Below are 19,631 nucleotides of genomic sequence, written 5' to 3' on the forward strand. Positions count from 1 at the left end.
CGCGCTCCTGATGCCCCGGTCGCGACACGGCCGTGACCGGCCTCCCCGGGTGACAACGCCCATGAACCCCACGGGGCCCTGAGCGCAGCGGTGAGCCCCAGTGTTGGGACGAAGGCCGCGGTTCTGGGCGCTTAGCCCCGGCCCTAGCCACCTAAGGAGGTTGAGGTGACAGGTGCCGTCCCCTCTTGCAGGAGGTATGTCGCTGGAGGACGGTGTAAGTCGACAGCAAAGATGGAGGGGAAGGTGGTGATAATCACAGGAGCCAACACAGGCATCGGGAAGGAGACTGCCAGAGACCTCGCACGGAGAGGCAAGTCACAGTTCATCAGCAGGCATCCCTGTGCAGCTGGAGTGGCCGTGCCTGTGTGTCAATAGTCCCTTTTTTGGACCTAAGGGAGGAGTGTTTCATGCTTACATTGAAGCCAATTTGATTCCAGAGTTATTGCAGATGAGCCCAAGTGTTGGTCTTCCAGAGGCTGTAACTACTGTTACAGCAAGTCCCCAGTTCCTCAACTGGTTTCATTGCTTGAACTCCAAAAATGTGCCTTGGGTACATGGAAATGCTCTGCACTGCAACTGGTTTGACAGGACTGGGGAAGTTCCTAGTTATCACTGGGTTCTGCTTGTATGAAGCTGGGAAATGCTGTAGGTCCACTGCTGTATGCTTTACTTATTCATGTTTCAAGCTAATTTGTTTTTTTGGGTAACTGATAAGAAGATTAAACTACCTGTTCACAATCCGTTTAGAAATTACGCTGGTATCCAAGTACCTCTATGTGCCCCTGATTTGACATTCTCATACCAGTCTTGTGGTACGTACTCCTGACCTGGAAGAACCTGGACAGAGGCACTTCAGATGTTTCTTCTTGGTCTGAAAGCATCCTTTGGTTGAATTGTAGCTTACAATATAGTAGGAAAGGCTTTGTCCCTTCCAGCTCCTCCCCTGACTGATGCCAGTTCCCCAAAGAAAAAATATATTGTTCGTAATGCTGTGCATAGTCAGCCTGCTTGTTGTAGCCTTGATCAGCCAGTGTGCTCCAGTGATGTTTCTGTTCTTGTCGTTCTCCCCTCCCCTCCTTGCAGGTGCAAGGGTGATCATTGCTTGCAGAGACATTGCAAAGGCAGAAGCTGCAGCCAGTGAAATCCGAGCTGAGACAGGGAACCAGCAAGTCATTGTGAAAAAGCTGGACTTGGCTGATACGAAGTCCATCCGGGAGTTTGCTGAGAATTTTCTAGCAGGTACAGTCTCTAGATCATTCTTTTCAGTGAAAATATTTTACCAAGGACTGCCATCTGCTCTTCTAGCCAATGCTAAATCCCTGCCTTGTGTATCTCTGTACCATGCTGGGTACTGTGCTTCCCAGCAGGGGCAGGTCAGAGGCCATGAGCTAGTTTGTGGTAGGAGACTTAGCCGATTTTTTTTTTTTTTTATGGCGATGTGGCTGCAACTCAGACAGCAAGACATTTTTTGGCTGACTTGTGCTGTCTGTCGTCATTCTCTGTTTCCCTGATTAAGGATGTCTGTTGTTTCTTGCAGAGGAGAAGGAGCTCCATATTCTCATTAATAATGCTGGGGTAATGTTATGCCCTTATTCCAAGACTGCTGATGGCTTTGAGATGCATATGGGAGTCAATCATCTTGGTAAGGCCAGTGGAATCATGTTTGTACTCAATATAGAATCACAGAATAGTTTGGGTTGGAAAGGACCTAAAAGATTGTCATCTTTCAACACCAATTTCTGTGGCGAAATTCCAAAGGAAAATCCTGCTTTCAGATTTTCTCATTCTTCCTTCTTGGAGAAGGATGGAAGGCCAGAGTTAGAGTTCTGGAGATGCAATCTGGTGTATTTGCTTATCATGGATCCATTTTAAGTATCTGTACATGTTACTTGGGACATTTTGAAATGTATGACAACTCCAACTTTTTGAAGATGAGGAGCAGAACTTGAAGGCCCCAGAAAAGTTTAGCTGTTAATTCCAGGGGCTTTTGTTTTTCCTGGTCTTGAAGTGAGGGCAGCAGTAAGATACAACATATAAGCAAGCAGGGGGACCCTTCAGAGGATGACCTTTCATCTCACCCTTAGGTCATTTTCTCTTGACTTTCCTCCTGCTGGAGCGTCTGAAGCAGTCTGCCCCAGCCCGCATAGTGAACGTGTCCTCGCTGGCTCATCACGGAGGCCGAATCCGCTTCCATGATCTCCAGGGTGAGAAGAGCTACAACCGTGGCCTGGCCTACTGTCACAGCAAATTGGCTAACGTGCTCTTCACCCGGGAGCTGGCGAGGCGGCTGCAAGGCAAGTTCCAGAACCAAGTGGAGTGTTTTTCTGCTTGGGTTTTTGTGCACTGTGGATGGGGAGAGTGGACTGAAGAGAGGTCTGGAAATCAACTATGCAGAAATTGAATGGTTTGAGGCAGGTGTCACTGAGAGCTTTTTGCAGGAAGAAGGTATCTCCTGTCTGTGGAACCAGGAGACTTAGAACACTAATTGTCTTTACAACAACAGGACAGAAGAGTTTAGTAGCTTGGCACAGTTGAATGTATCTCCTTTGTCTTTGGTGCTTGTCAAAAACTAGCTGCATCCACACAGACAGTTGTGGTATGTGAGTGGAAGCTGAAAAGAGAACTACAACTGCAGTCTCCAAATAGAAAAGCTAATGCACACTCAGTTGCCTTAAATGTTGGTGGGTGGTAGAACAAGCATAAGACTAGACAGTACCTCTTAAGTCACAGCATCTGTCACAGTCATGTCATTCACTCATCAACTTAAGTAGTATTTATTTACTAAAACAGAAGCAGTGTCTTCCCTAGGAAATTACTATTAGAGTAAATCAAAAGAAACAGGTGTTCTCGAAAGCCTGATGGAAACTGCTCCAGTGTCACAGATGAGTGATTTAGAACGCTTAAAGAATCACCATCAAGGTATTAGCAAAAGTGGTTTTAACATGATGTCATAAAAGTATGACTTAACAGAGTTCGATGGCAAGGTTCACTCTATTACTCACTACGTGGAAGAAATTTATTAAGAAAAGTTGAGTTAGAATGATTCACACAGGTCTAGAAACATAAAGGGTAAGGAAGACCCTCCTGTTGAGTCTTGAAGTTCAGATTGGACCCCCTGGCTTTCTGAACTCCTTAGGGAGCCTAGATGCAGCTAGGTCCAGTCTTAGTCTCAGACTTGGACAATGATTCATGTCTAATGGAATTATTTATACAAAGTTTATAGTAATTAATAGTGAGTAGCTATATGGATTAGTAATGTTTCTCAGTATTAATTCAGCATGCCATCAGTCACTTACTGAGGATCTGTTGCAAGCAAGGATCTCTCTGCCTGAGTAAGGAAGGCTTTCTTAGTCTCAGGTAAGGAACCTTGAGAGGCATCCATGCTCAAGGGGAGAGTCACCTGGTGTGCAGTCCAGTTGCAGTTTGGGCTCAGCTCCAGATGGGCTCATCCAAAGGTATGCTGTTGCGAAAAGGTCTCTGCCTTGAGGAGCAACCTTGAGAAGTGACTCAGCTCAAGGGGAGATCGTCACCATGCAGTCACACTGCCTGGTAGGGAGAGCTCAGAGAAGGCTCACTTTGGCTGTCATACTCATGGAATAAAGTGGTTGGCTGGTAGTCAAACTGCATACAGTGGGAAAGGTACACATGAGACTCATTGTATCCACAACTTTCTTTGTTCGTTGATAAATCAGTCTTGGAAAAGCCACATGCTACTTGTGTTAACTGCATGATGCTCTTCCAAATTCCTGTGCACTGATGCTTACTATCCTCTTTGTGGGTTTCCTAGAGAAGTTCTTGGCCCAGATAGGGCTCAGGCCTTTACCAAACTACTGCTGGTTTGGTTAAAAGGTCAAGTGTATCTGTGACATTCAGCAAGCAGTAACTACAGAGGACTTCACTTAGCTCTCTCTGTATCCAAGTCTGGACTCCTCCTTTAAGTTACAGAATATCTGCAGGTAGAATTGAAGAGTATTCTACCTTCAATAGAATACTCTTGAAGGTAGAGAGTATGATGCATATAGATGCATATAGATTTGATGCATATAGATTTGTCCTGAACTACTTTATTTTGCCATAGGCACTAAAGTCACAGCAAATGCTCTCCATCCTGGTTCTGTCTCTTCTGAGTTGGTCCGGCATTCATTTGTAATGACTTGGCTGTGGAAGATATTCTCCTTCTTCTTGAAGACACCTTGGGAAGGAGCTCAGACCAGTGTCTACTGTGCAGTAGCTGAGGAACTGGACTCTGTGACAGGACAGTATTTCAGGTGGGTGAAAGCTGAAGAAGTGATACACTGTGGAAGGCTACCTTGTTGGCTGGGCAATATGAGAGTTACTCTCATTCTTCATTAAAAAAGGACTGGGTATGAGGCTGTCTAGTAAGACTGAGGGTGACAGATACTAGAACATTACCCCTGCCAGCTCTGTTGCAATTGTGTTAGAAAAAATCCCTGACCTGTGTAACACTTCATGCAATAGCAGGTCCTTTAGTGCCAGTACAGGAATGGCTGTCACATGGTCAGAGCTTTAATCTGATCTGAGACTTGGGAAAAATCACTTTTCTGAAGAACTGTTTAGTTAATGAGGTCACTTGAGTCAATTCTGGAAAGACCACTTCGGTTCTCTTTGTAGTTTCACCCCACTGGAGCAGAAGGGGCCTGTGCTCCCAGGTAGCTGTGAGGGCTGATGGAGCTGTAGAGCTAGGAGGTGAGATTTTCAGGTCTGGTATGTGACAAAATAATTTGATTCTCCAGCGTGACAGACCCACGAGCTGGCAGGGACTCCTGCTGGGATGCTTGTCACTCTATCCTGCAAACGGTCTTGTGTAGCTCCCACTACAAAACTTGTTATTTCTTGGCTACTTTGACTTACTCCAGGATTCTGCACAGTCATGGCTTTTCCCATCACCAAAGCTACAGCCTGGAGCAGTTCCAAATCATCATCATCCTAGATTTGAAGACTGCCATTTGAACAGATTCATATGTCTGTCAACTTCCCACTGGGTGTAGAGCACTGTAACAATCTCATTTTTTGGGAAATGAATGTGAAAATTTTTCTGTCTTCCCCTCACCCCCCTCCCATGGATGCCTTTGGAGCCTTTGTGTCTTTGCAGAGCTTTCCTCCTGTAATTCGTGACCAGATTAGTCTCTGTAATGACTTTGCCTGATCTTTATTTGGGAGTTTGTAGTATCTTAATCAGACTTAAACATATAAATAGATGTCTTAATCTTCCCTGAATGACTGTCCATCCCAGGATAAAAATGTAGCATTTTATGTGCTGGAGTACAGAAAACTGATGGATTTTAAACTCAGGAAAAAAGGGAGTTTTGGACTTGGTGGGAAATTAGTAACTTCAACAGTAATTCACAATTAACATTGGACTAGCCTAAAATCATTTTCACTTTCCAGGCAATAGAGTATAAAGCACAAGTACAGACATTAGGAAAGGAATTTGCATGCTACAGAAAGACAGGTAGAGTACACCAGAGTCATTTCAGGAACATCAAAGATTGTGCACTTGTTCTAAAAACACTGGGCTGAATGGAAACCTTACAAGATGCCATTTCCTCTGTGCTCTGAAACTCCCACTTATTGCACAATCTAGCATTACAGATGAGAACACAGGATCTCTATTCCAGACAGAGTGCTGAGAAGAAAGGAGCCACAGTTCAGAGGATAATGGAAAAGGGGATAACCATGCATGGTTATTACAGTGTAATTATTCTTGGGCATATCATGGGATGAATAGGATGGGATAAACAGCTTAGAATGAAGGGCTGTTTGAATGGCTTTTTTGTAGTGTTTGCTAGAAAAGGTGCCCTGAAGAAGCTTGGTTAGCCTTAATAGCCCATTTTAGTGGTATTAATGAGAATGTAAACTAAAGAGGTTTCTTTAAGAGTTAAAACAACAGATAAAATTAGACTTGTTCTTGGTGCTTTTGGGAGAGATTCTTCCTTAAAAGCTTTCCCATGGTGGCTTAGCACCAACCCTTGCTCATTTGTTGTGTAGCTTCCCACTGTTCTTCAACTGGTCTTGAACTAAACTGATAGAAAGCAACTCCCTTATCTTAACACAGACATTTCAGTGTGCTAATGCAGATGGAGATCTTTGACTTAACAAATTAAAAGAATGTTCCTCTTACAGTGATTGCCAGCCAGCATACATATCTCCACGTGGCCGGGATGACGAGACAGCAAGGAAGCTCTGGAGTGTGAGCTGTGAGCTCCTTGGCATCCAGTGGGACTGAGCAGCGCAGACCTCCTGTGTACCTGTGATGCTTCTCTGGGGAAGAGCACTGCTGAGAGACCTCAGGAGTAGAATGCTGTACTTCAGCTGCCCCAATGATGGCTCTATGGGCACAACCTACTTTGAATTTCTGGAATACTACACTTAAGAATTGAGATTTGTAAGCAATCACTCCCTTTTCCTAGCTGGAGAATTAAAGCACTGATACAGGGAGCAACCTTTGCTTGGTATCTCACACAGCAGCCCAAGGCTATTGTCCTCTGGCTTTAGAATAGAAAGGGAGGTTGGAGTCTTAGGTTTAGATTGTGAAGAAAAAAAAATTACCTTAAATAAAGTTTGATTGTGGTTTTTTTCCTAACAGCAATAATAAAAGGTAGGACTCTAAACTTATTACCTAAGGTTATGTTCAGTTCCTACAGTTTGACCTGGCAGAGTGAAAGTACTCTAGGATATTAGATTTTCTGGCAAGTAAATGCAATACAAATGCTCTCAAGCACAGAGAAACAGGTGTGGGCCTTTCTGTGCCAAGCAATAGGTAAAGTTTCTAAGTGGAATAATTTTTCTCTCTAAGTAGCTGGAGCCTAGCCACTGAGGTATCTTGGCCCTAAGTGCCCACTAATTGCAGTAAGTTCACTGAGGGCTGGGCATATCTTCTGAGAACTCAGGTCTCAATGCAGGTGACTGGGAGGTTAAAAGTTGCAGGATTGTCAGAATTGTGCATGGCCAAATTATCTTATTAAAGAAATCAACATCTCTCCTGTGAAACACTGAGCAAAAGATGGTGTAAAAATTGTCACAGTAAACCCCCCAGCTGCACTTTAAAGGACTATAGAACCTAGAAAAGAGACCAAGTGAGTAAAAAACATCTAAACTGTGTTAAAAAATATTAAACAGCTTCAGCTGAGACTTGAGCTTTAAATGACACCAAACTGCCGAGCTAAATAGCTGAAGCAGGAGCTGGGACTATCTTGGTATTACGGTTGAGCCAGCTACAGCACAGGAAGGTAAGACAAATCCTGCCATTTGTCTGCCCAGCAGTTACTGGCCTTGGCTGGCAGTCTGCCTGAGCAGGACCACACAGCTTGCACTTCCCCAGGGCAGCTGGGTCAGTCCACATTGCAATGGGATTGCTCCCTTGGAACTCTAGTGCTACTTGGTGCAAATTGCTAGAGTCTGATCCATAATCAGAGATTATTTCTGAAAGAGTTAAGCAGTCAGAGACCAAGTGCCACATCTCACTGGATTACCTTCTGCTTCTGAAAAAATGTCTGGAAATTTTTGGACTTGCATATGAGCCTGCAACTCTGACCAACTGCCAGTTTTGGAAAACAAATGCTAATTCTAATTTTTTCTGTCTGGATGTTATCTATGCAGATCAGTCCTGTGCTACCTCTGAGCAATACTAAATAAAGCTATTTTCCTTTTACAACAGGAGACCGTATCTTCTTTCAGAAATGTTGAATCAGTTTATTTGGTGTTGCTGTTATCTGCACCTGCCTTACTAATGTAGAGAACTCAATTCAGGTAACATTTCAGAGTCCATTGGTGTTCCTCCTTGTCACTCTACCTTTTTTCCCCCCCCTCTTTCCACTTCACCCTGATTATGTAGCTAAATCCACAACTACAATGTAGCAGTAGAATGCTACCTAGCATTGGAGACTAGGCTTGCTTTCTCTGTGCGATTCTCTGATCTTGAAAGTAGTTTTCAGGAGCAAGAGAAACCATTTTTTAAAAAGCAGAAAGTGTCTCTAGCGTGAAATATTTTTGCCCTTGCAGGTCAATTCTCTTTGCAAAGAAGTCTGACTGTAGATTTAACTTAAGACATATTAAATTACACATTTCCATAGAGAGACAACCACTCATTTTGACCTTGAGCAAGTCATTTATACTTCTCAACTGATCTGTAAAAAAATGAGGGAACTAAAGCTCATTTAGCTGTGTCAAAGGGAAGCTTGTAAGGAAGAGTTAGATTAACTAGCAAAGCTCTCTGAAGAGGATTACTGAGTACACGTATGAGGCTGAACTAGCTGCTGGGAGGACTTCTAAAGATGTGATGTTCCAATTGATCTAAATGTTGAGGACACTGTAGCAGATTTGGCATGAAAGAAAAATTATCCCCCTTCTAATTACTTTGCTAAGCCTAGCCAAAAGCAAAATGCAGATCTAGAAAGAGACCCCCAGCTATGCTGAGATAAAAATTAAACAGGAGATACATTAACAGTCACAATATTTTATTCTCTTTTATCACTGTAAACAAACCTTAGTCATTAACAGAGAAGTTCTTTTTAACTGGCAGTAGTCAATCCCTTTTTGCTGACAAAAATTCAAGCCCCCTTGATAATTCCACTACTCGTGACACAAGGCAGTTAGTCAGGATCAAAATTCCAGGTTCTGCTGGTATGAGAAAGATCCCTATGATTCTGGGTTAAGAACATCAAATTACAGCAAACACTATATAAAGTGCATCAGGTACAGTGCAAAGAGGTCAGGAAGAAAGGCAGGTACGGAACTGACAGGTCTGCACAGCAAACTCCACTCTCTGTGCTCTGTATAGCTGAAGGAACTCGAGCAGAAAAGAAGGTGTTAGCGGAAATGCAGATCTGGATACCCACAAGCAGTAAAACCTCCTCCCCATAATTAGAGATTTAAAAACGATTGAAGACATAGGTAGTGTCACGTTTTAGGATTAGCCTAACAGCTGTAAGCTGATGGAAAGCTACGTCAGTCTGGCCAAGGAAACAAAAGCTTTCATTAGTACTGCTCACTAATGAGATAATGTAAATCTGTGGTCAAGGGATTCTGAAAGCTCCATGTGGTCATTTCTGACCGCTTTACTCAGACATTTCTAGCTCTGCTCTGGTGAGCAGAGTGCCTCCAAAGAGAGGTGTTTGTGTCAGTGGGGCACTGCTCTTGAAACCCTGAAGATGGACCAAATCCTTTCCAATACCATGGAAGTCTGTTCTTTCATTACAGTGAGCTTGGGGTTAGTGCAAAACTCTTACTTGACAGTCTCAATTATTTTATGTAATAAAACTATTTACAATTCGGTTACACTTCAGAAAACCTGTCATTTCTTTTGAAGTAAACAACTTTTTAACAAAAAAGTGAATTAGTTTTCCTACTTCTGCTGAAATACATGTAAACAGTAAAGACAAACTGTTGTGGAATGCCATGTTTTGTTCTGGTTTTCTTTTCTTTGAAGGTCATACTACTGTCTACCACACTTCTGCCAATTTTTCACGTCCCAATCACAGTTGCAGGGAAGCAGCTGCTTTTTTCAGCATCCCTCATTACACGGCCATTACACGAAGACGGCTGCTTTTTTCATAAAACTGATTAACCTAACACTTCCAGAGCAAAGCCTGTCTATACAGCAGGTCCAGTTTGGTGTTCTATTGTACTTAACAGGGACAGATTATCCTGGTAATAAATAAATAAATCCCTGTGTGACAGGGATAGAAGACCACCTGTTAAATTTTGCCACAGCTTGCTTTATCAAATATTCTCTGCCATACCTGATGAAAAACTGTGGAAGTTTACTGTCAACTACTCAGTCATAAAGCTGCATGACAACAATTTTTTGGGTATTGCCATAGCAAAGAAAGAGGTACGTGATTTTTCAGATATTTTAAAGGCTTATTTTCCCTTTGTACTCCCCTTACAGCATATGCCCTTTATAGCTTCATTCATATAGTAAGGGCTGAAGTGCCATATGTATGGCACACATCACACAGTGTAACTGGTAAGTACAAAACCTGCTATAAAGAATCAGTTCCTACCTTTTCAAACAAACTAAAGAAACTGGGTATATTGTACTAGTGAAGGGAATAAAAAAAAAAGTAGCAATGGTTTGTATAGAGGCTTAAAAAATCTCTGAATTTTAGTCTTTGTAAGATCTCTCCAATCTTGAAAATTTTTACAGGAAACCCATAATCAGAAAGTTTATCCTCTAGGCTACATTGAGTTGATAAAATTTTTCTGTCCTCTCTACATGTTTTCTGGATTAAAAAAGCCCATATTATTAAGTTCAGTGCTTTTCAAAAAATATCAACCCCCCCCCAAAAATTAAAAACTAACAAAAAACAAAAACCAAAATCAGAAACAGAAAGAGAAGTGCTCTCTCCATACACCTAAATCCTTGCTTGTTCAGTTTGAAACTGCCTCCCCCACCTCTGTCAGAAAAAGAGTCAAAAAACACCCTGAGGTAGTGACTGTGTCAAAATACAGGACTGGCACTTGTAATTTAGCTCCCTCCCCACCAAAGGCACATTAGCAGCATCCATTTCCCACCAGCATGAGTCAAGAGACTTCCATTTTACCGAGAAGTACTGAACCAGAAACCTTTGAGCTGTCTTGAAGCCTTTTCCTCCTGTATGATGGCAAATGTCAATTACTTATTACTTCCTGGTGCCCTGGGCAAGCCGATTTTTCATCTTGGGCTGGTGCACAGAGAGCCACTGGGCACAGATGGCCTTCACAACGTCGTCGCCGCTGCTCTCGGCCAGCTGCCGCACGTGCTGCACCAGCTGCACCGCTCTGCCCTTCTCCTGCCTCACCGACACCAGATAGGCAGAGCGCAGCTTGTTACACATCACGTAGGCCTGGATCTGAAGCAGAAGAGGCAATCAGACCTTGGTTAGAAATCTGTAGTAAAGTAACTGGACAAGCCTAAGCGAGGGATTCATGGGAAATACCCAGTTCAAAAGTCTGTATTACAAGGTGGTGGTAGTACCATATTACTGAACAGAGCATGGCAGGAAGCAAATCCCAATGAAAAAGGCAGACAGACAGCTGTATGTTATTACATTTGTGTCTTGTAGAAATTCCTTTATTGTAAGACCTTGAAAATAGCATCACGAATCCTATCTTGTGCATTAATTTACCATATCCTCATAGCAAGGAGTCTAAACCTGTCATTTTCTTCCATTGCTGTTTCTAGAACAGCTCCCGTCTTTCAGTGACAGATCTTACAGAAAGGCACAATTAAAAGCCCATTTGTAGCAAGACAGAGGACAGTCACAAATCTTAAGATTTCATTCCCAGCTACGCCACTCAGGATCTACAAGAATCCACAAACACTGAGCCACAGCCACCTCTATAAACATGTATCTATAGTTCACATATTTATGTGTGACTTTCCAGTGGCTTGGGCAGCTGCTATGAAAGCCAGCAAAGAAACAAAGTCGTTTAGGCCTCACTTCCTCTAAGAGAAAAAAAATCAGAATTGGACAAGTTTTACCATCTAACCCTTGATCACCACAAAACAGTATAATCCTGAAACAGTAAGCTGAAATGGTCATCATTAGCTGTCTGCTGTTACTAGAAACTTGCATGCACCTATGTGAAAAGTTGAGTAACAAAACCAAAAAACCCACCAACGTGCCCCTCTGTAACACTTTTCCTCTCAATACAGCAAATGCCTAGCTCTCACTCTGAGGACTCTGAAGTTGCTAACGGGGATAGTACCAATTGGTACCTTCATGTCACAGCTCTACAGTCACAAACACCAGGGCCTTGAGGAATTCACTATGATCTCTACAATCTAGGAAGTAGCCTTCAAAAATCTGGCTTGCATGAAGATGAAAAAGATCGTGAAAGAGAACCCACAGGCTGTAGACCAAGACTTGGCTGTTCAGCTCTTGCTAAAAGAGTTCCTCTACTGTACTTTTACTTACCTTGTTTTCATCACTGTCCATATCCTGAATCAGATTATCGAGATCCTGTATCCAAAGAAGGGAAAAGTTGTTCACATTTAAAGTGACAATAGTCTGCAAATCTCTACCCCATCAGAGATCAAATCCCTGTGAACAGAAAGGGCTGCTGAGATCACAGCAGGTGGTTGCACTGTCCCAACTGCAAAGGCTACAGATGTAGAAAATACAAAAAAAAAAAAATTCCAATTCTTCCCTCTATCACAGCTTCTCCTGCCTTCCATGTCTATGGGGTATCTCTAGAGAATGCTATGAGCCTAGGAGTCCCCCAGGGACATGGCTGATGTTACATGAAATGAATTTGTAGGTTCTCTACACCCCAGCAGGAGTTGGGCCCTATGGCCCACCCCGACCCAAAGGGTGGATTGTGTCCCCTAACCTGATTAACAGAACAGTAGAGTGCAGCACTTTCCTTCACTGTGATGGGAAAAAACCTGTGGTAGGCAAAGGGAATCATAAAATTGTCTCCTATGGAGGCAGAAGGTTTCTGCCTTGACACATTCTCTGTGTTAGCCAGGGAAGCTTCACTGAAGGGAACACCTCCCACTCCAAACAGCAGCATTTGGCAGGATGCTGTGAAGCAAAGGTTCTCTCCCTACCATGGGTATTCATTTGGGAAGTGCAGGGTAGGAGCATGATACAGCTACTTCTTGTTTCCTCTCGGAGTACCTTGTATAAGGCAAACCATGCACTCCCATCTTTAAGCTATGCACGAAGTACGGAGCCAGAAGATCTGAAAAACTCACTAGAAGAGCAGCACAGGCACCAGATTTCCCTGCAGGCAGTATTATATATACCCATTTTACTTCAAAAGGGACACAACCCAGGATGGAATTACCTCAGCGGGAATGTTCTTGAACTCATTTAGACAGTTCAGGATAATGTTATCCCCATCATTTTTTGCTGCCACTCCAGACTCATTGACACACTTCAGGAGCTGCCGGATCTCACTGTACTTCTGCTGCTTCACCAGCTGCTTGGCCACTTTGCTGTACACTTCTGTAGCCTCCAGCTGGAAGTCCTAGAGGTAGTTGGAATAGTGGAGCAACGTGTTTAATGTTCTCAGCAGGTTTTCTCACAGAGAGTCTATACAATTGAGACAATCTCTCCTAAAGACAAAATAGCACACCATGCTCCAAAAAGTCAAAGCTGTTTTGGGAGCCTCTGGTCTTCCAGTCACTAACACTCAGGGTTGGCTGAAAGGTTTTCTATAACCAGACTGGTAAAAATCAATTTTGCTTAAGAACAAGAGCGCTGTTAACGCTTTCTTTTCAGGGTGGCAAAAAATCAGTTTTATTTCTTCTGACAAAAGATCTTTCCTAGGTCTCTACCCACCTCTCCCTCATTTAGTATGTTCCCACTACATTTCTCCAGCCACTGACCAGCAGTCACCCTTTGTGTACTCCAAGAAACAGGAGGCAACTGACCATTGTACATATGAACTGACCAGCTCCCGTATGAAGGAAGAGATGATAAAAACTGCAGACTGATCCTGCCATGAATAAGGCAAGAAAAAAAGGATGGAAACAGAAGCTATGCTGGGCAGCTAGATTCGCCGCTCCATTTTTACCGGGGCGTAGTGACTGCTGCTGCTAAGAAGTGCTATTTTTCTAAGGCTCTTCATCTCACTACAAACAGGTGTTCTGCCTTGTACATCGTGACCTGAAAGAAGGAGCAGGGCCTGCCACATCCATAAATACTCTTTCCATGTGCCACCTCTGTCCAAAAGTGGCCCTCCTCTACCATCTTACCATATGGATAAAAAACACTCTGAAGACTTAGGAGGCTCATGAGCTATGCTGATTGATAAGTACCTCAACTTCTACCCAGATATGAGGAAAGAGAGGTCCCCAGAGAGTTTCCAGTTAATCAGCTTTGCTGTCTCAAATCAGGAGAATAGTACAGGCATAGCCCTGGCCTTATGTACTCATTGTGTCTTTGCATGGCTCTCATGAACTGCAGAGAGCTACTATGTCAGAGCTCCCCACACACATCTATGAGTGTGGTTTGCCAGCGTTAAGGCACTGAACAAGGTGCACAGCAAAGGAAAAGCTGTACTTAATTCCTTTGTAGGACCCAATTAGTTTGGACATGTCCTACTGAAGCAGCATCTTAATCTCCTTACCAAGTTTCCTCCAATACATGGACATATAAAACTTGAACTTGTGACTTTTCTTCACAGGAGGTTTTTTATGTTGGGGTTTAAAATACATTTTGGGAAAAAAAAAAGGGCTTTTGTTTAAACAATTGCTACTTACAGGAGTCACTTTGTAATAATATTGCTTGTTATATCAAGCTTTTCCATACCTGGAGAACTCTAAATGCAATCCCAAACCCCTCCTCAATGTTTTTGCCTTCCAATATGACCTGAAAAGAAAGGCACAGACAAGTCTGGGGATGCACATGCCTTTTTCATTACATACAGTTAAATAATATTAATGCAAATTCAGATTTTGCCCAGAGGTCAAAAGACAATGCATTACTTCAACAGGAAACAGCACCATCCCAACATGTACAGCAAATATAGGGTCTACTGTCACACATACTGATTGATTCCCTGTGGGATGTTAGGCAACTTAGAGATGGAGATGAGCTAAAGTTAGGAATGGTTAGAATAGCAGCAGTATTTGCCTTGCTTCAGAACACAATAGGATGTATAGTCAAAAGGCATATTACTATTTGTATTTGGGATCCTCTGCCTCTGAAAACTGGAAGTTTGAGGAGAGGAGCTCCAAGTTCTCATGTTCTCTGCTACTTTGAGAAAAATCATGAACTTTTCATAAATGATGGGTTGCATGCATGCATAAGTAACCTGCCCATGACAAACACAACTGGCTGCCCCAGCCATCAAATGCTTCAACCTTCATATCAAGTTAGTATTGTTGAAAGAAAATAGAGCTGTCTTTAAAATAGCAGTAAGTACCTTGCAAGCAACATCCATTTTCATGTTATTGTTTCCAAAGAGTGTGGGCAAGGAGGAACCTGTCATTTGAGATGTTCCTGAGCTCTCACACTGATGCAGGAATTTTGTTACTTCCATCTGCAGATCAACTGTATTGATGTGCCTAGAGAGTGAGAAAATTCTGACTTTATTTTGCAATAGAGAAAGTGTCAATTATTAATTATGTGAACTTACTAATTTTTTCAAGAAATTTCAAAAGAAGATATAAAGAATTATTTTATTTTTTGACTTCGTCTTTTGTGCAGCCAAGTCTGCAGCAATGAGATTGCCTTTCAGATCTGTGTGCTTAACATACATGACAAGCTGAAGTTAAGCAATTGTTCACATTATTTCAAAGAAGTGAGCCAGACAATCTGGATTCCAAATAAATATCCACACCCACTTTTTCATTTCATCACACACACTCCCCCCCAAGTTTGTGTCTAGCCTAAAAAAAGAAAGAAAAAAGCCCCTAAGGAAACCAAGATATAAAACTTCAAGTACATGAGAGTTTTGGCTAAATTTACACTTTGATTTTTGAATACAGGGATTCTATTATCTCTAGCACCTATAACTTGTGCATAGTTGAATGTTGTGAGTTAACTCCAGTAGACAGCTAAGCACCATAAAGCTGCTTGCTTTTTGGAGAGAAAAGGAAGAGAAAAAGAAAAAAAACTTGTAGATTAAAGTATAATTGTCTATGCACTGTACAGTTTTTGGTTTTTAAATTAAAGGAAGATAATCTGATACACAGACATATTTTTAGTAGAAACAATCAACAACCTCCTGGGTTGGGTTGTCGGGGGAAAAAGTGATGGGAATCCTATACTTATAACTACATAAAAGTCAGATTTGGGTCAGGCACAACCAGCACACGTTAGCTAAAGCCAACTTAAATGCAACCAATAAAAAAAAAGAGTCTAAAGCCTGAATTTCCCCTCTCCTATAGCTCAACTTTTTGCTTATAGATACCTCGACACATCTGTAGCAGACATTTTCTTCCGAAAAGTGAATGCCATTTTTTTCCTTCCTGAACTTCTTGAGACCTCCTGCAGGTAGACTTTGAGGTGGTCCTTGATCTTTAGAAGCCACGTCTGTTTTCCTCCCAGTTCAGTGTAAGACTTTGCTCCATGAGTGAAAAATCTAATGCAGGTCATGGCAGCACGGACGTGATCCTAGAAGAAATGTACTGCAGATCAGATGGACCAAACTAATCGTTGTCTGTACTAAAGCACTCACACAAAGCAGGTAATGCTCTGTTTTCTTCTAAGCACAGTTAAGTTACTGCAATGTGTCAGATCTATGGCACAAACAGCAGGTCAGCTTCAGTGAGGCTCAGCCTTTCTATCTGTTTTTTAGGACTGTAAAGTAGCAAAAATATACTTGTCCAACACAGAGATTTACACCAAAGTAAATGACCCAACAGTATTCAACATTTCACTGAGAAAGATGGCACTGTCCCTCAACTTACCTTCATGAACTGTTGCAGCTCATACAGAATATGGTAATAGTTCTTTCTTTGCAAGTGTTTGCAGGCTGCAATCAAGTAAACTCCCCAGCTCTCCAATCCTGGATCAATGGTTTCCAGTAAGTTCTCCAGCATATGCAGTTTTCCACTTTCATAACTTGGAATGAAGATCCCTTCAATAAATACTTCTGATGGGGATTCCTACACAAACAAAAATTAGCTTGAAGCATAGCCACTGTAGCTTATTTTCCTTATGTAACATAAAGGAGTATTAAGTGACAGAGATCATAAAATTAATAACTAATTTATATTGAAAGGAGTCTCTCGAGGTCATTTTGTTCAAAACACCACTCAAAGAATGATTTCCAAGTTAGGTCACATTGTTCTTGGACCTGTCCAGTTAAGTTCTGAGCATGACAAAGTAGGGTGATTCAAGAGCCTCTCTGCAGCCCAGTTCCCATGTCTAAATACACGCACTGAAAAAAACCTCAAAACTTTCCTTTATATCCAGTTGGAATCTCCCTTGCTCTTACCCTTTTACTGGATGCATGTGAGATAAGCATGGCTCTATTTTCCCTCTAATCACCCACTTGGTAGCTGAAAACAGCACATAGATCTCCTCTTGCCTCCTCTTCTTTCACCTGGAAAAACCTGGCTCTATCACTCTCCTCTCACATCATGTGCTTCAGGCCCCCAGCCATTGGTGGCCTTCCGCTAGACTTGTTCCACATTGACAGTGTCTGTTTTGTACTTCAGAACCCACGACTGGGCACAGTAGTCCAGTTGAAGCCCCACAAGTAGTGAGCTGAGGGGGATATTTACTTCCCTTGTTCTCTTGACTGTGGTCTTGCAAATGCAGCCTCACATGTGCTTCTTTTCATAGCAACATTAATATGTGTCAACATGGCCTGTATATATGTTCTAAAAACTTGATATGACATTTTTTTGACTTTTTTTGTTTTAAATCTCAGAATAAGATACAAGTACACAAATGTTTCCAACCAACTGCAAAATGTTTCATCAGAAGCTCAGTACCTTACAGCTTCAGAGTAACAAACTCTGCTCTCTAGTTTGCATGATCACTACCAGTTTCCTTGCCCAAAACTTACCCATCAAATTGTATGGCTAGAGAATTTTTTAAGTCTACTACTTAACCAGTAAAATTATGTCACCAACATTGCAAACATAGGCAATTTTTTTAAAAAGCAAATTTAAATTGGTATAAAGGACATATTTGAAAGGCAAATTTTCCATGTCCTCTGAACTGTATGACAACAGTCCCATGTATTCAGCTTAATAGAAAAAAAAGACAAAGTGCTGTTGATGCAGAACATCTACGAAAAAAAAAAAAAGCAGTTTTCTCCTCTCTAGAAACTCCTGTTTCAACACAACGTGGAAGAGAGATTAAACACAAGATATAAAGATCAAAGTTGTTTTTTCATGTGACTGAACTGTCAGTCACTGGATAGTTTGTATAACAACATTCAGGACCTCAGAAAACTCCTGTGCAGAAAACTACCAGAACACTACATGACGCTCATTACCATTTTTCAAATTTCAGTTTCAGTGATGGCAAATTAAATTACTCACCTTATTTAACAAGTGAAGCAGTGCTTCTCTCATACAGTCATGCCTCATATAAAAGCTTATTATTGCCAGATTAGTGCCATAACTATGTAAATAGAACAAGCACTCCTGATAGTAGCTGTTGTGTTGAATCTTCCCCTCACACATCATCTCCAGAGACAGACTTCTTGTTCTCAGTGTTGCTTCAAGTTCCCTCAATGTGGCAAAGTAATCATCATCCTGCCGTTAACACAGAGAATCAATGACAAGTGGTAAGAGAAAAATTTTCTTCTCAGTTAGGTCTTGTCACTCAGCCCTAAAGCATTTCTGTTATTGTTGTTTTTAAAATATGTATTATTTTAGAGGGATGAGAATCCAGTCATGCTTTTCATAAACACTACATTGGAACCCTGCTATCAACAGAGGTGCTGAATGTTGCTGTAGCCATCATGGCTGTTTCCAAGGACAAGCAGAAGGCTTATTTAAACACAATTCCACTGCCTACAGCTACTTAATAGCCTAGTTCAAACTGGCTTTTTCATTCTCCTAAAATATGTACTACTAAGTGTTCTTTAATCATTATGATTCTGCAGTTATTTAGATCCTAAAAGTAATTTTTTGGTCCCTAATCCGGACTTCCAGAGCTAATTCCAAACCATGTAATTGTGTTTTTTCATGAGAAAAGAAGAGTGGACAGCATTTGAAATTCTCCTTTGGATTCCTGCAAAGTTATCAGAGTTTCGGTAGAAAAACTGCATCAGTGTAGAATCACAATATGTTGCAGGGATTGAGTTTAGCTTCCTCAAACTGTCGTAATAACATGTTAAGCAGTACAGCTTCTTTCCCCTCCACAAAGTATGCCCCAAATTACTATCAAATCCTGTGATGAAACACCTACAAATTTTTCAACAGTATTCGTTTTGCGATTTGCAATCATGACAAAGAAGGAAAAAACCCTAACACCTGATAGTGCAACATGCATTGCTATAAGATGTGTATTAAAACATCGTTACTTGGCTTTGCTATAGCCCTTCAGAGCAGACAGAAGATTCTTACTGCAATGAGTATCGGCTTCACTGTGGCCTCCAGGTACTGTATCACATCCTGGACAAGCCTTGAACCATAGTTCAGCTGGTTTAGGTCCATAGGTGGCTTTAAACATCGGTTAAACTTCTCTCTTGCTGAACTTAAATTTCCAGCTTTAAGGCAAGCCATGCCCCAGGCATGCCATGCTCCACCTGGATCCAATCCAGATTTTGTAGAAACCTAAAATCAAAATAATTCGTTATTGCAAATGATGTAAAAATGTAATGCAACACAGTCCCAGCACAGAAAATAGGAAAACTGGCTTATCATACAGTCTGTGATTGTGACCTTTCACTTCTTAGAGTGCATTTCCCATTAAAAACAAACAACAACTAAAAAAACACATGAAAAACTCCTGCTGATTATTACCATATTACTGGCACAAAAGGCCAACTACCAAAACACCCAGGATCTCCAAATGTGGAAGTATTTTTTATCGTACAAGTTTATCTGGGAATTTCAGTTCATCAGTTTTAAAACATGACATTTTCACATGTGCTTTTCTAAAGCACATGATTTTTACAGAGCAGAATTCATCAGGTTTGTGGTTTTAAAAAAAGCAACAGAAGATGCTTCATGAACCGCCAGGATATTTTTTATTTCATACAACTTT

General features: G+C 41.7%; 2 protein-coding genes across 4 annotated transcripts in view; one reads left to right on the plus strand and one right to left on the minus strand.

The window, feature by feature from the left end:
- Nucleotides 1-106: 106 nt before the first annotated feature.
- Nucleotides 107-7,672, plus strand: LOC103761156 (retinol dehydrogenase 12). Its single transcript, XM_029964097.1, has 6 exons — nucleotides 107-310; nucleotides 1,084-1,239; nucleotides 1,538-1,642; nucleotides 2,085-2,294; nucleotides 4,079-4,268; nucleotides 6,145-7,672. Exons 1-6 carry the CDS (start codon nucleotides 232-234, stop codon nucleotides 6,245-6,247), a joined length of 843 nt encoding a protein of 280 aa, XP_029819957.1. The 5' UTR covers nucleotides 107-231; the 3' UTR covers nucleotides 6,248-7,672.
- A 788-nt stretch (nucleotides 7,673-8,460) lies between these two features.
- ZFYVE26 (zinc finger FYVE-type containing 26) overlaps nucleotides 8,461-19,631 on the minus strand; it is a 46,995-nt gene continuing 35,824 nt past the window's right edge. For 2 of the 3 annotated variants that reach the window (XM_018082558.3, XM_018082557.2), the window contains 9 exons: nucleotides 18,989-19,198; nucleotides 17,957-18,172; nucleotides 16,370-16,567; nucleotides 15,871-16,073; nucleotides 14,881-15,022; nucleotides 14,265-14,324; nucleotides 12,796-12,978; nucleotides 11,922-11,966; nucleotides 8,461-10,853 (listed from right to left, as the gene is read on the minus strand). In XM_018082558.3, the coding sequence (XP_017938047.2) occupies nucleotides 10,644-10,853; nucleotides 11,922-11,966; nucleotides 12,796-12,978; nucleotides 14,265-14,324; nucleotides 14,881-15,022; nucleotides 15,871-16,073; nucleotides 16,370-16,567; nucleotides 17,957-18,172; nucleotides 18,989-19,198 (1,467 nt within the window). In that variant the 3' untranslated portion in view covers nucleotides 8,461-10,643. Of the gene's footprint in view, nucleotides 10,854-11,921; nucleotides 11,967-12,795; nucleotides 12,979-14,264; nucleotides 14,325-14,880; nucleotides 15,023-15,870; nucleotides 16,074-16,369; nucleotides 16,568-17,956; nucleotides 18,173-18,988; nucleotides 19,199-19,631 lie in introns of those variants that run through there. The other variant, XM_018082559.3, reaches the window with a different exon arrangement.

This window comes from Manacus vitellinus, unplaced genomic scaffold, assembly GCF_001715985.3.
Source record: "Manacus vitellinus isolate BGI_N305 unplaced genomic scaffold, ASM171598v3 scaffold_6_pilon, whole genome shotgun sequence".
NCBI classification, from domain to species: Eukaryota; Metazoa; Chordata; class Aves; order Passeriformes; family Pipridae; genus Manacus; species Manacus vitellinus.